This window comes from Anas platyrhynchos, chromosome 12 (assembly GCF_047663525.1).
Source record: "Anas platyrhynchos isolate ZD024472 breed Pekin duck chromosome 12, IASCAAS_PekinDuck_T2T, whole genome shotgun sequence".
NCBI classification, from domain to species: Eukaryota; Metazoa; Chordata; class Aves; order Anseriformes; family Anatidae; genus Anas; species Anas platyrhynchos.
In genome coordinates, this window is record NC_092598.1 from 17,882,020 (window position 1) to 17,897,935 (window position 15,916).

The 15,916-nt window shown below is 49.6% G+C and overlaps 1 protein-coding gene across 5 annotated transcripts in view; it reads left to right on the plus strand.

Moving 5' to 3' along the window:
- Positions 1 to 15,916, plus strand: part of ZNF423 (zinc finger protein 423) — a 209,438-nt gene that overhangs the window by 30,130 nt on the left and 163,392 nt on the right. For 4 of the 5 annotated variants that reach the window (XM_027467192.3, XM_072043760.1, XM_072043763.1 and 1 more), the window contains exon 2: positions 2,538 to 2,597. The exons of the other annotated variant lie outside the window; for it this stretch is intronic. In XM_027467192.3, the coding sequence (XP_027322993.2) occupies positions 2,538 to 2,597 (60 nt within the window). The remainder of the gene's footprint in view (positions 1 to 2,537; positions 2,598 to 15,916) is intronic. 5 annotated transcript variants of the gene reach the window in all.

Genomic DNA, 15,916 nt, shown 5'->3' on the forward strand with positions numbered 1-15,916 from the left:
TAAAGGTTGACATCCAGATAAAGGTGGCCACAGACAAACCTCTCAGCTCAAAGTTGTGTTTGTGGAGGAGAGGGGAGCAGAGGCCGGGTGGGGCTGAGCACCCTCCCTATGGTCACACTGCGTGCCTGTGGCAAGGCCCAACCTTCCGGAGCTTAGCCCCAGCTTCAGCCACTCTTTTACCCCTTCTCCTTCGTTATAAAAAAATTCTAATGAAAATAAAAGAAGGGAACAGTGATGCAAGCAGCGGCCAGAGGAAGACTTGCTGGCTCCTTGCCGGGAGGTGCGGCGCGGTCGGCTGCGTGGTGGCTCCGTGCAGAGCAGGGAGGAACCCGCAGCCCAAAGCAGGGCTGCAGTGCCACAGGGCGGGTTTAGGAGCCGCCGCCTTCACGTCTGTGTTCTCTGTCCCCTTTTCAGTCATTAGGGAGCAGAGCCAGTTAATGCCAGCAGAGGCAGGCTCAACCCTTTGCACTCGTGTAGGGGATCCCTAAAATTGCCGTTTTGCTGGAGCTGGCTGCCCCAAGGCAGCTCCAGGACTGGGGCAGTCTGCAGGGCCTGGCCAAAGTGAAAGGCAGCGTGTGGCTGCAACTGCTGATGGCCTGCACTGGTGTTGTGTGCTGTGGCTTGATTGTGACTGAATTTATTGCCTTTGTGTCTTTTCAGTAGACTTTTTCCCCACCCTACCTTCTAAGAGAAAATATCAAGAAATACAAAAACCCAGCATAAAATTACTAATAAAGAAACCTGTCCAAACCAACTAGCCAAAAAGCAGTCATGGAGAAAATAAAATTAAAACCTTCCACTTGTCTGAGTAAGGTATCTGAAGTATTATTTAGTTCGGGGCAAAATCCTCCTAACTTTATGTGGATTTTAATGTTAAAATGAGATATTTGTATGAAAGTGAAATTGTACTTAGGATACATAAGTACTTAGGAAACTGTACTTAGGATATTATATCCGGAGTTTTTCTATTAAGAGATGGGTCAAAATGTTAACAAGATGGCGGCATACTGAGCACAAAATGGCGGGCGAGCCCCTAGGAGAGCGCAGGTGTGATCCCACCCGCCCCGTCCCTGCCAGTGGCTGCAGGACGTTCACAGCTTACGGGCTTCTGCCCTTCTGGAATTACCTGACATGGCCTTTGTGCTAACATGGATTTATTTCTTTCTGGAAAAAACATAGCTGTCTGAAGTAGGACTTTGAGCAGAAGTAGCGAGTTCTCCCCTAGTTAATAAACCTGCAGCCCACCATGGCCGGCACTGTGCCCTTCTGTGCAATGTGTGCTGCTTGTGAGGGCTGAACAGAAAATCGAAATTTGTCAAAGCACTGCCTGTGTAAGCTATCTCCTCTGTTCCTAATGGCTCATTGATGTCATCGATGACACCAGCCTCCACAGACAAGTTTAAAGGATGCTGGAATTCCTCAAAGGAAGAGAAAAGATGGAGAAAAAGCATAAAATCAAGAATGTTGTGATGCAAATGTGAATAATCAATGTAAATAAGCATTGCAGCAGGTTCCAGGGCTGGGCACACACGTCCCACCTGTTCAATAGCACTCGTGCTTGGGGCTTTGCAATATGGCTTTGATTTCAGTTGCAGAATTATGTAGGACTTGTACTCATATCCAGCAGTATTTAGATAAAAGGTGAGAGGTTGTTCAGTGCAAGGAATAAATACTTTTCATCAGGAAATAAAGACCGGTGATTTAAATTCTTTTGGTGTCGTGGTGACAGAGCAGGCAGATGAAGGTGATCAACTTTTATGATTAAAAAGAAGAATTTCTGCAGTTACCGCTTTCAAACACACGGTCTGGCAGCAGTGAGGCTGCCACTGACTTCAGGAACAGCAGGATTGAGCTCTCAGCTAGCCTGCCTGTTGTCAGCTGGTCTCTTCGTTATTTGTAAGAATGAAATGAAATTTTATAACTCCTAACAGGCAGGTTATATACACGTCGCTTGTGAGTGCTGAGCACCTGGCTCTGACAGCTTTCACATCATCAAGCCTTAAATGCACTTATTTATGACTGCCATATTACAGAAATCACTTGCACATTATAAGAGTATTTTTTCTTTTAATTCTGAACACGGAAGAACTGTTGTTAATGTGTTAATTATGTAAGTCAGGCAATTCTCCCTTCATGGGACAGTTCCTTACTATGATGCGTTACATGGATCTCAAAAATGACCTCTAAGTTCACAATGGTAATTTTGTATGTGTAAGTTGTTGTGAATGTACAAACTTTCAAATATGCACCTTTAGCAGCTAGGGGTACTTAAACCTCTATTAAAATTTCACGTAAACTTACAGTTAGCTATCCAGAAAGAAGCTGCAGGCAGAAATCCCATAGTTAGGTTAAAATGTAGGGAAAAACTCTACTAAATTTCCGCCTTATGAATTATTTTATGGAAAGCAGTAAGTTCTCTTTCACTGGTGCAGAAGTCTGGTAGAACACTTAATGTCATAGCAGACCTACTTTTCTGATGGTTTTGCTTTCCAGTTGGTTTGTTTCAGCAATCACAACATATTTTTGTTCTTTTTCAGTGGAAGAGGGCGAATCTTCGGATTTTGCTTTGAACTGGGACTCATCAGTGACTCAATCAGGTAAATATTTTAGGTTCTTCTGATTGCAAAAACTGCCAGAAAGCTGCCAGGCTTTTTACAGAAACTGTATTTTGTATGTCACATTCCTGTCTCAAATCCAAGACTACCCACTGCAACACAATTTTTATATCAGTTCCATATGGTCAATAAAATCTATTACATACAGAGACTAATATACTCTTATCCTCTGGAGACCCATTCCTCCTTCTTGTGGGCACACTGAAGCGGGTTGCGATTTCTCCAGTATAACCGCTTTGAAGTTTTCTGCAATGGGCACTGTTGCACATTCATTCCAATCTAATTACATAAAAGCGGCTTTAATAGGAATTTTAAACTTCAGTCTCAACTGGAATGTGTGTGTTTCTCCTCTCGGAGGAAATTGGAAAGTACTGTCGGAGCTGGAGGATGAAAGTGGTACATTGCCATGGCAGAAAGATTTAACATTTGAACCAGCTTTTGGTCTCTTTGATAGTAAGAGAACTTAAACATGTGTCTGGGACATGCTCATCTGTATTGCACTGAAAACATGAATAAAGAGAGGCTCGGGGAACGCAGCAGGATAAAACAAGCTTGTACGTAGCTGTGTAATGTGTACTGATAACGCAAATGTACATGGCAGATCCATCTGTACTTCAACTTCGGGGTAAGTCACTAGCCACGTCCCAGTCCCTGTGTGCCACATGTGCTGATGTTTTACTGTCTGGTATGTCTTTAATGGTTATGAGATTCTCAGGATGCTCTTGACTCTCAAGACAATTATGCCACCACTGTGCCCTCCTCCTGGGACTGGCAAGGGTATTCTCGGCGAGACTCGGCAGTGGCGCGAAAGCCACTCAGAAACCAAGCAGTAACACGAGCATCATTGTTGGTGCTGCCTTCCTGTTCCACACGGGCCGGCTGGGAGTCACCAGGAGATGGGCTTGCAGGAGGCTTCTCCTCCTGGAGGCAGCATCTGGCTGCTCGGCACAGCATGGGCTGCCTCGGCGTGGTGCCTCGTGGCATGGGCACATCCTTCCCCATGCCAGGGCTGCTTTGAGGGATTCTTGTTCTCTCTGTTCTTTGGTGGCCGACCCTGCCACAAGCCCTGGCGGTGCCCTTGGTGCCCCTTTGTGCCCGTGATGGATGGTGCTGTTGCTGGCCTCAGGGTGTGTTCGGCTCAACACAGGCTGAGGCTCAAAGCAGTAGCATCAGTCACTTCTGTGCAGTGGGAGTTAATTTGGGATTTGTGCATGGTAGCGGTGACTGTGCTGTAGGTGACAAAGCCTGTAAGAGGCTTTTCCCAAATTAGCTGGGTCTCCTACATTGGTCTTCATTTACTGCCATAATTATAGCTCTCATTTTACCCTACATCTGACACCTTGGATGTTTTGGAAGTGTGATTTATGGTGGCTTAAAGAAAATGTGTGCTAACTGGTGGGTTTTCCTTTCAATGCATTCAGCAGCTACAGGCTTCGGCCTTGCATGCGTATAAAGGCACGGTGTGCTGTCCTGTGAGTACAGGGCACGGGGCAGAGGCTGCAATGGGACTGAGGAGCGACCAAGAAAAAGCATCGCACGCCGCGGTGCGTAGCGGTGTGCGGCGGAGCCTCGCTCTTGTGTGGTGTGCCTCCCCGGCTACAGCCCGTAACTGAAACCAGCCCCCGGCCCCAGCCCGTGAGACTTTCATTATGCTCTTTTATGATCTTCCTGTTTGCATTAGCTCCAGTAGGGTGATGTTGAACTTCAATAACGGGTGAAAAAACACGCTTCTACTTCTCCTTTCATGCCCCTTCCTTCCCCAGCCCCAAATGACAAGCTTGCCTCCCCTGCTTAACCCCCCAGCAGAAAAAAAAAATTAAACAAAAGGCCAAAAACCAGACTTGTTAACTCCAAAACAGTTGCCAGATGTTTCAAATTAACATACTTCTCTGCCTTCTTCTCCTGCGTGTGTTTGTACATCTCTGTGTGTGTGCAAACGCACACCAAGCGCCTTCTGAGCAGCCGTGCTGCTGCTCTGCTCCGCTGCTGCCGGCACGGGGCAAGCCGCGGGGTGAGCACGGGGCAGCGCGAGGGAGCCACGGCCAGGTAGTGCCCTTGGTAGCTGCGCTTGTAAGGCCCGCGTGTCATTGAGGAGCAGCCCCGGGGAGATGCTTTTGTTGCTCGAGCTTGCTGTGTTCACCAAACCAGTGTAAGCCATGCTGGAAGCCTTCCTGGTAAGGCAAGGCGGAATTTGTGGGGCAAAGGAGCTGCTTGCGGAGATGCTCCTCGGGCGCGTTGTGCCAGGTGCTGTTTGCCATGGCAGGGCACATCAGCCTTGTGCTGGGAGAACCTGCCACGGTGGGATTTCAATACTTCAAATGCAACTAGGAATAGTTTTAGGATTCTTTTCTTTTTGGGTTGGCAACTTGAGGGCTGTATGCGCTGACCCAAAGGGTTGGCAGAGTGCGCAGGGAGGCGCAGGTTGCCCCCTGCCCTGGAAAGCACCGGCAGTGCCCACCAGCCCTGTTTACAAGGGGCATTCTGCAAGTGCCCTTCCTCTTCCATTCTCATCACCGTTTTTCCTTCATGCAGCGGGAAGGAAAGCTCTTCCTTTCCTCTCCCTCCCCGAGGACCGAGCTTGCTGGTGCAGAGCCCACCAGTAGCACTCGCTGCTGGCAGCAGGTCCGGCTCCCGTCCCGGCCAAGGAGCACGGTGGGGTCCCCGCTGCCCCCAGCAGCCCCCAGCCCCCGGCTCAGCCCTGCCCTGCTTGGGGGCTCGCTGCTGCCTCAGAGCCAGGAAAGCAAAGCTCAGCGTCTGCCTGGCTGGGCCCTTGTTTGCAGCGCTGCGTTGCTGTTGCAATACATCACGAGAGCATTATCTTGAGGAGCAGCAAGGGACGTTTTAAAGAAGTAAAAAGTCTTACTAAATATACGGAGAATTTAAGGCATTTTAAAGACCTATGGAAGCATTGTACATGGGGGTTGCTGGGGAGTTTCTCATTAGCCTGGCTGTGGGGCCCTGGGGAAGCTCAGCCAAATTGTCTGGGGCACGCAGAGCAGATTCTGCATTCTCATTGGGATCCCGCAGACCTAAAAGCCTGAATTTTATTTTTTTCCTATTCTTGAGGTAACTGGGTGTATCTCCGTACGCAGCTACGGGCTGTGGTACCGAGCGAGAAGGGGGCTGGGGAGCAGGGCTGGGGACCTGCAGCAGGCGCTGGGGGCAAGTGGCTCTGCTGCTCCTGCCTGCGCCGGAGGGGGTGAGCGAGCAGGAGACACGAGCGTGGTGCTGTCACAGTATTCCTGACATCACAAACTGCAAGGACAGGCTGTTACCCCCGTCAGCTCCAGGCCCCCCATGCCCATCTCACTACTTGCTGCAGTCCCCACATGCGGGGGACGCGTTAGCAAAGTGCAGCACGGGGAGAAATGTTTTAGGACGCAGGCATCTGGTGTTTTGTCAGCAGGAGTTCCCGTACGGACTTGTTTTGTCCAGGGTGCAGCTTCAGAGCTCTAGTTGCTTTCTTCAATTTCTCTTAAAGTTTTTTTTTCTTTTAAGGGAAGGGAGTTCAAGAAAAAAGGGGAAGTAGCAGCTTTTCAGAAATGAACCACAAAAACAATAATTGAAAAAAAAAAACACAACGAAACAAAACCCCAAGCTGCGGTCTCTCCTCTCCCCTCTCTTCCGCTTTGCACGGTGTCTCCCAGCTATGTAAATCTCAACTTTTGCCTGCTGCCTCAGCAGGGGAACACCTTTACACTGCCTGGGGGCCATTGGAGCCGCGTGGGGGTGAGGCAGCTGCTGGCGTCCCTCAGACATCCTCCCACTGCCCTGGGCATGGCCTGGTGCCCACTGGGGTCGCTGTCCTGGTGCTCACTGGGGCCACCGTCCTGGTGGGTCCCGGTCCCTGCTGCGCCCAGGGCTGTCCCCACTCTCTGCTCCTGCCAAACCCCCCGGAGTGGGCCAGCGGGGGGTCGAGGCTGGGCAGACACCCTCAGAATGAAATTCTGGAATTGTGCAAACCATCGAGAAGGTCAGTAACAACTTGGCGAGCATTAGAAACCTATTAGCTCGTAGGTACTCTGGAATCGCCCGTCCTGAGCACCTTTACAAGCTCAGACATCTTCTAAAAGCTGATCTCATCGGTAAATCAATACTCCAGCATTCTGACTGCAGCACGTAAGGGTTTCCAAAGAAATAAACCCTTGAACTGTATTAGCAAAGAACATAACAGACTTGGGTAACTTTGGTATATTTTTTCAATCTACCATGAAACGTTTGATCTCGACTGATGGATTTTCTTACGCTGGTTCTAAAAACAACATCCCTGCCTCCACGTGGACCTGCAGCATGCAGCCTGGCTAGTGTAGGCTGAGGTTCTCAACATTTTAAATATCTGCTGTGGAGTCAGCCAAAACCCAAAGAGATGCAAAGTAGAGACGAAGCTGCAGAAGCTCGCAGCCCCCTCCCTCCCTGGGGACGTTTGAGGTGGTGGCTGTCTTGTGGGCTGCCTGGGGGACACGGTGACACCAGTTCCTTCCCCTTTGTCCTAGTGGGAAGGACGCACGCAGTGGCCGGGCGGAGGGGCCTCATCCCGTGCCCTACAAGCACGCAGCTCCTCTGGAGCTGTGCTCAGGAGGCAGCGCCAAGCCCGCCCGCCACACGGAGACGCCGGGATGTCTGACATCCCACCCAGCGTTGCTCTGCCTCCCCAGAGCCAAGAGAGGCCTCTCGGTTCAGGCTTTCAAGCCTACACTTACCCACTTACATGCACTGGTTCCCAAATCTCACTGCTTTTCCATGCTCTTGCCCAAGAAGATGTCGCCTTAACCCCCTGGCAAACAGCTCTAAGGTTTAAGCGTGTTTATGCCAAGTAGAGCTTTTATTTTCCTTGGTAACATTCGTTTTTAGGATGTGACACTGTATGTCCTTTCAGAACAGGGAAAGTTTTAAATTCTTTTTTAAATAGAATTATTTTTTTAACTTCAGTCTCTTACTTATGATACTTATTGCGTAGCTTTTGTAGTATTTCCTCAAACAGAAGGTGAAGTGATGGAAAGTGCGTGATGCTCAGCTCGTGTGGTTGCGGGAGCTTGGTCAGCACCTAAGACAGACATAAGATTGTTGGAACCAACATAAATTACTCACATTATTTGTTTTTATACTATAAACCCCGTCAGAGCCCTCTGTTGATTGCAGCTCAGGGCACAGCCCTGCGCCCACAGGTCGGTGGTGGGAACGGGGACGGCTGGTGGCAGGGTGCTGCGGTGCCTGGAGTAATAGGGTCCCCCCTGCCCCATCTGCATCAGGGACAGGGTACAGGACCCAAAGCTCCACCAGCAGAGCCCCTGGCTGGTGTGGGAACGGCCACCCCAGGAGCCTGCAGGGGCATCTCTGGTGGCGTGGGGCTGTAGGTGCTGCTGGCCTGGCTGGGAGGGAGCCTCCCGCAAGGAGCAGCGGTCCTCAGCTGTGAGCACAGCACGGGTGGCGGTATTTAAATTAGAAGCACACACCTGTGTATTACGGCATTTCCTAGAAAATACTTACTATTAAAAATGTTAATTGGGAAAATTATAGCGATAGCACAGAGGAGGAGAATTAATTTCCATCGTAAAAGAGGGGAGGAAAAAAAAGCTTATCTGGAAGGGAGCTACGGAGTGCTCCCCCTGCCCCTCACCCACCCCTTCACTTTGAAAACAAATCTGCCTAAGAAAAGCCGAGCAAGTGGAGTGTTCCTTAGTCTGTCGCTAGCGTTGCTGGACTTCGCAGCACTGAAAGCACTGCAGGCACCATCTGCAGAGCGCTGGATTTCCTCAGCCCTGCTGAGCCGCGCGATGCCGGCAGCGCTGCCCTCAGCACCGCCGTGCTCTGCGGGAGCCCGTGGTTGGGGCCACTTATGGATAGCGGGGTCCTGGGCTCACCTCTGAGGTCTGTGAGCTGAGCAGGGCCCCCAGGGGCTGGGTGACATTCCCGTGGGCACCCTGGATGGGGTGTCCTGCTTGGGACCAACCCTCCTGGGCTCCCTTTCGGGTCCCCGCAGGAGTGGCCGCGCTGACGGGCTGCAGGGTGCAGCCGGGCACCTTCTTGTCCGCTCCTCTTCCTTCCTGGGCTCTCCTTCGCTGACGCTACCTTGTCCCCTCTTGCTGCACAAGCAAAGGGATGTGCTCAGATGAACATTTTCTGTGTTTTTAGATGAAAATTATATCTGTTGTTTACAAAAGCCCTCAGGGGCATAACTAGCAGTAATGGGCTAAAGTAGAGCAAAGGAGATCCTGGGCTGAATATCAAGAAACATTTCCCAGTAGTGAGATCTAATAGGCTCTGGTATTATCTCCCATCACTTCAGTCATTTTCAAGCCGGACTGGACAAAGCGCTTGAAAATATACTGGAGGAACAGCCTGATGTTGCAGAGAGATGGATAAGATCACCTGATAAGTCCTCCTCATTTCTAATTTATCCAGCTCTGCCACACTCTGGATTTACTAATATCCTGCAGATTTGGCGACAGATGCAGACTGAATGCTCTGGCAAATCACACTTTCTAGAGCCTATTTCAGTAAATCACTTCGATGTAGGATCTCGAGGCACTTTACAAATGCTAATTAAGTCTCCCAGCCGAGCAGAAAGTGTTCCTAGTGCCCCACGCCCGTGCGGCCTTGCCTCTGTGTCATGCACCGTGCCGCGGGTCGTCCTGCGTGGGCTGCGGCTCTGGGACTTGCTCGGAGCTGCTTCTGCAGGACCAAGAGCACAGATCCCATCCTGCAGGGGCAGGGGAAGCTGCAGAAGAGGTGGCGATGGGCTTCACCTTTGTGGAGGCAGGCAGCAGAAGGGTTGAAGGGAAGTCTCCTGGTGAACGATCTCTTTGGTTTTTACTGCAGCTCCTGCACTCCTTCGACTAATTCACACGTTGCAGTTGTAACTGGTAGCTCAAAGCTCCCAGCCTGAATAAATGTGAAACAGGAACGGCAGAATATATTACATTGGCCTGTGCTTAAAGGGGAAAAAATCAATACAAAAATAATGCCGCAGTGGTGGATCCCCACTAATCATTCTTCTTGAGAATAAAGCAAATTGTGCCAGTCCTCCGAATGGGATTTTGTAAACGAGGCTGTGAAAGAAGGAAAACACAGGGAATAAACAAACTCCGCTGCTGTTCTCTGGGTAAGGCCGTGGGTAAGGAACTCTGCAGTGAAGGACTGCGTGAAATCCGTGGTGCTGTGCCCAAATAATCCTCGCTTAGTCAGTACAGGAGACTAGAATCGTTTGGGTTGGAAGGGACCTCTAGTGGGTCTTGTTCAACATTGACCTGCTTGGAAATGTTTCAGCAACCCCTACCTCTGTGTTTTGGGCTAAATTGTCTTTAACTGTTAAGCTTATAAAGCAAGAGTATAAGTATGGTTACTGTAGTGTAAGGGTGTGCAGAAAATGGGAAAATAAGGTCAAAGACTCATGGGGAAAGAAGAATTTTTAAAGCTAACATAGCCTGAAATTTCCAATATTGGAAGATACGTTTGCATTTCTGTCATTTAGTGCCTAAAGCAGCCTTTTCAGGACTGGCTACGAGGAATTACGGTGTCACTGTCAAAACAAAGCAAGTTCATCTCATAAGCTGCTATTTGTTGTCTGCAGAGACAGCTGAGGAACCTGCTAAATGAGGTTTGGGATGTCCGATGGCTCTCACTCGGACACAAGCGACCCGTGCGTGGCGCGGTGAAGACGCCCGGATGCGTGCGGAGCGCTGTGTGCGTGGCAGAGGTGCAGGGCCCGCCACGCTCTGCCGACCCCTGAGTTCATCCCGGCTGCGACCGGGCCCCTGCGTGCCCGCCTGTGTCACCAGCCGGGCCTCCTTGCTCCGTTGGGTGGCTTTGGCATTCGTCAGGAGAAATTATTAGTCAGTTGGAAAACGCTAAAGAGAGAGGAGAAAACCCGCGCGCTTTGCTTGGAAGCGCTGTCTGTGCTGCGTAGAGCTCTGACAAGATCAAGCCTCTAATTAAATTATCTGGCACGTGGACAATTCTGTTGCGAGATCTGCTGAGCTAATGCGTAGCCCTTAGCTAGTACGGGCTCCGAATCAGGAGCACCAAAGAGATGATTTGCATCAGGCCGCAGCCTGCTTTAAAAAATTCTGGTGAGATGTGAGGCCTGTGCCGTTAATTGCCAGTTAGCACATTGTAATTGCTGTAATTATTTGCGAGGCAAATGATGTCAGGGACTTAATGCTGCACCGTTCTTAGTGCTTCGCGCGTTGGCGACCCACGAAGTCCTGCGCTAGGAGCGTGGCTGGGCGGCTGTGGAGCGGGAAGGCCGCTGGCAGCCGGCTGCTGTGGGCAGGCTGTGGCCGTGCTGCGCAGCCACGGAGCGGGACCACGTCCAGCCCACGTCCAGCCCATGTCCAACCCACGTCCAGCCGCAGCCACGAGGGCGGCGAGGCACCGAGTGGTGGCCTCAGATGCTGGCCGTGGGCCTGCGGTGGCATTGCCGGGCCGGGCGGCAGCCCCAGTGCCGCCCGCCAGCCCCTCGCCTCCGCCCTGCGCCGCCAAAGTGGGCCAGAAGCTCCTCCGGGTGGGATTAGAGGGACGCGTAATAGATTAGAGATCAAAAATGTTAATTAAGAACTGGTCTCTTCTAATAAGATGCCTTCAAGGGCACGGCACCAAAAATGAGGAAATATCTCATTTTGGCAACAGTGCTGGGGCTGTAATGAGGCTGGGGTGAGGGTAAGGGGGCAAGGACCGCAGGCCTCCTGCTAAGGGCTTCTCCTTCAGAAGGAGAAAGTCAATTAGCAATAAAATCGTAAATCTAATGGGCAGAACGGTGCTACTCGAATGCTAACCAGCAGCACGTGGATTAGATGTGTGTGTTCAGCTTGACGTTTTTTCGGGGATATACCAGCACTTTGTGGTGGGTGAAGGTGGGCAACGCCAGCTTGTTGGTACTGAAGCTGCAGTGGGGCAACGGGGCTGAAAATAGCTGCTTTTGTTGGAAACTTGGGCACATTTGAAGTGAATCCGTGCAATGTGCTTTCCTAACTTAATTGTCAAGACACGGAAAGTGTGCGCCTCCACTGCTGGCAGCAAGCTCCTCGGCACGGTGTCTGGGAGAAGCACTTACTGCTCTGCAGACGGGTGAAGAGGAGCAGCTTGGAGCTCGTGTCCCAGGTTCCTGCAGGGGGGAGAGGTTTGCGTTTCACAAATAAAATGATGCGCAAGTATTACTTTTATGTTTAAAACACAAAAGGTGCTTTTGAGGGCTAAGATGCTTATTGCATCATTATAACTGAAGAAAGCACATTTATTTTCTTAATCTTTAGCATCCTAGTTGTGAAGTTGTGACTCTGCTGTTAGATTTCTCCTAGTAAACTCTTCAAAGCTCCAAAAAGGAAACAAACAAACAAACAAAAAGACATTTAATTGCACTAACCCTTGTGGTGGGGTGATGGGATTTAGTGTCCGGCTTCACCCCGTGCTTGCCCCCCACACAGCTCAGAGCTGAAAGCCGCAGCAGCTCCTCAGCCAGTTATTCACTAGCACAAAATGGAGGGACCCTGTAGGCAAATTTCTTCCCTCTCAGCTGGGAGCTTTCATTCGGATAAAGAAAGCCACCGGCACAGCGAGGCTCTCTGCACAGCCTGTGTATGTTTTAGGGCTCTGGCTGTTGTTTGAGCCAAACGAGAGCGAATTTCCCATTTGATAGAAATACCATGGGCAGGCGCTATCTGTCAGCGTGCGTGTGCGCAACGAGCTGGGACTCGACTGAAGCGGCTTGGCAGAAAAAAGCCCTCTGACAATGGCCCGAAATTCAGATTTGTTGCCGCGGCCGCGTGTGCTTTATCTTCATCTGGTGCGTGCGTCTCCAGCAGAAGCGTGCGCTTGGAGCGGGGGGAGGCGAGCGGTGCCTCTCCCACCCACCCCTCTGTAACCCAGCAGGGGCTGGGGGCCGTGGGGTGGTGGTGGTCAGCTCGGATCGCGCCCGTAGGCAACTCTCAGTTCAAAGGACACCAAATTCCCCTGCCCTGCTTTTGTCAGGAAAGTGAATACAAGCGGGTGTTGCCACTCACAGAAGGAAAAGCAGGGACCAGTTTCATATCCAAAGACTTAAATCAGATCTTTTCATAAATGTATGGTTTTGATGGGCTGATGAGCTTCATCTTTACTTGATTTCACTTCTGGAATTTGTTAAAATAAATGTGCGACTCAGACCTGAATTAGCCTTCCCCCAAGAAGAGCTACGAGCCTTTTTCACAGGCACATCAAGGGGATATCGAGTGTAGCAGCAGAAAGATCGTTTCCTTCCTCGCTGTTATGAAGTTCCCCTAAAAGTCCTGAAGTCGTCTCATATGGGGCGATTTTGAAGACATTGTTCTGAACTTTTCCTCTGAGTAATTTTGAAAATTAATATTAAAAAAACAAACTGTTGGTAGGCTGTCATTGCTCTTTCAGCAGCAATGGGGAAGACTTGGGCTTTGCGTTGTTGGTTTACTCGGGTGGGTTATGCTGCAGAAATGGGGTCGGTTTGCGGTACTGCCGTTCAGACGGGCAGAACATGTGCCGTACAGAAACTGAAAAGCGGATTTAAACTTTGTTACTTTGTTAAGTGGTTCATGTCGAGTTGTTTGTGTTTAGTACACAAGTCCAGATGACCATTTATTCTGTTAAATGAATGAGAAATGTTCTGTGTAAAAAGCATTTGGCTCCTCTGCCTTGATCACATTAAACAAAATACATTTATTGCCAAATTTCCACAGTAGCATCCAGAAAGCATATACAGAATCAGCAGGGTTAAGCAGGTATAACTGAGAGCAGCATTTGGTCTATAATCTCATGAAAAAAAGGGTTGTACTTTTTTTTTTTTTTTGTCTGAAAAAGGTGAATTGTAGGCTGATGTCTTTCGCAAGTTAGCTAATAGCTGGGTTGGCAAAACATTTTCTGGAAGGATGTTGCAGATAGCCACATTTTTTCCTCATTTCTTTTCTTTATATACTGTGTGTTCAGACAGCTGCAGTGTTGGAGACATGAGGAATATCACCTCTGCAAATGCTCTTTGCATCTCTGGGTTTGTGTTTTGACAAGCAAGTACAGATGCTTCTGTATAGCGGAATTAAATTACGTTCCATTTTCCACCCTTACTTCCAAAAAGACATCTAAGCTGATGATATGTGGGGCTTGGCATTTATGGTGTTCCGTGTGTGAAATTGAAATAAGAATTGGTGTTGCTGTTCCTCCAAAATAGTTTATAAAAAGAGGTGAATTCTTAAGGCTGTTTTATATATTGAGGTTGTAAACCTGTTGTATTTTAAATATCTTTTTGATTTGCAAAGAAAACCACAGCTACACCACAAGTACTGGAAGCGTTGCAGAGCCATCAGTGAACTATTAAATGAGAAAACACATCACAGGAGTTAAGAGATTTTTAGCTTGATAGTGTAATGAAATATTTCCAAAACATAGCTGGTTAATGAAGGTTGTGGCCAGACTGCATAATTGGCCGAGCACGTAGGAAGCAAAGCGCTCTGAAAACAGGCTCCTAGCTGTGTTGGCTGTAAATCGGGTGGGAGGATCAATAAAATAAAATAAACAGAAACCCTGTGCCTTGGCTGGGGGAGTGGGGCACAGGCCCCTGGGGCAGGCTCTGCAGGAGCGCCCGGTGGGTGCTCGGTGTGCGGGGAGGTGAGGAGGGGGCAGCACCCGAGGGCACCGCCTTGCGCTGTAGGAGGAGCAGTTTTGGAGGATGAAGTTCTCACATGTCGCCTTTTTGTTTTTTTTTTCCTTAGCTGTCAGCAACTAAAATGCAAATTCAACACCTTCAGGAGCAAACTTGGGGCCGGGCCCATGCAAAGAAATGTCCCTCTTTAAAATGGTTAATTTGTTGTTATTATTGCTTTTTACCTAGTGCAAAGTACAGAGGGAACGGGGCTGCTAAAGAGCATATCAACTAAATTAGGGTTAATTAGAAGTTCTCCCAAATAGCTGGTGCTTCATCAGCAACAGAGCAGCATGTAAATAAATCTAATTTCTCTCCAACTAAACTCTTCACAGCCTTAATTACAAGCGCAGCAACCTGCCCTCCCTCCTTCGTCTTGGTGGCAGCGGGTCACGGCGGGCTCTGGCTGCTGAGCGCCGCCTGTCCCAGGTGTCCCTCCAGGCCCAGGGGAGGCGAGGAGCTTGTGGCACCTCCAGAGGAGCCGAGGTCAGGTTGTTGGGAAGGAGCCTGAGAAGCAGAAAGCACCAGAGGACAAGGAGCAGAGAAGTCAGAAATCTGGGTGTGGGATCCTGGTGCTCAGCCGAGGGCTGGCCCACGGGATTAGTTCCTCGTTTGGCACCAGGCTCGCTAGCCTCGCTTAGGTGCCTTTATTTTCTCTTATTTATAATGTTACGGAAGCCGGTGCGTTCCTTATTACGCCGTGTCACGTTTCAGCCGATCCCAAATTAATAAATGAGCAGCGGCAGAATAGCGTGCAGCACAACTCTAACAGCATGAGCCGCGCAGAAGTATATTTCACTTAGCTCAAATTTAAATACTCTACTTTGCTCGATTTAATTACGCGAAATTACTGAATTAATGGCTTTGTCAAGTGAAACGTGTAGGACTTCGGAGTTGTGCATTAAGAAAGGAATCAGAAGGGAAACTTGCGGTTCGCTTCCTTTTTGCACGTGCCCTCGCGTTGAGTACAACCTGGCAAGTGGCCGAGCCCACCGCCCGGCATCCCACACCGCTCCCAAACTGGGAGAGCTTTGGCCACTCCGAGGCATTGATTTTCAATTTTTTATTTTATTTTATTTATTTTTTTTTTGCTACTGTCCGTTGCCGGTCAGTGGGTATTTGGCTCCTAAGTGACTCGGGCTGCAAAACAGATTTGTGGAAAGTTAGCAAGCATTTTTCTCCAGGACGCGGTCTGGGATCTGATCAGACCACAGCTGGGTGATGGCCCTGGCCCAGCCCCTGTATCCCGCGTGCAAGCAGGAGCCTTCCAGAGGAAGCTGACTCCTGGCCACAGAAACCTGTCAGGTCTTTATTCCTGGACTTTTGAGGACTTCCAGGCAGGGTAACTCACCCAAGTGTGTTTTTCTTCCTGCACCAATATGTTTTTCTCTCTGTAGCTCCACCTTTTCCATTCCCTCTGCACGGCTTACATCCCCGGGTTGCTGGCAGCAGGCCGAGTGCTGCAGCTCTGTCATTCTGTCACGATGTTAGTTTGTTTGCTTGTTAGTTTTTAATAGAAATAAAGATGAAAAAATGAAGCTGTGAATACAGATGCTCTGGGCAGTGCTACGTTAAAGGTTGGACCAGATGATTGTAGAGGTCTTTTCCAACCTAAATGATTCTGTGAGTCTATGTAGGATCCTATAGGTTATGAAAGGCA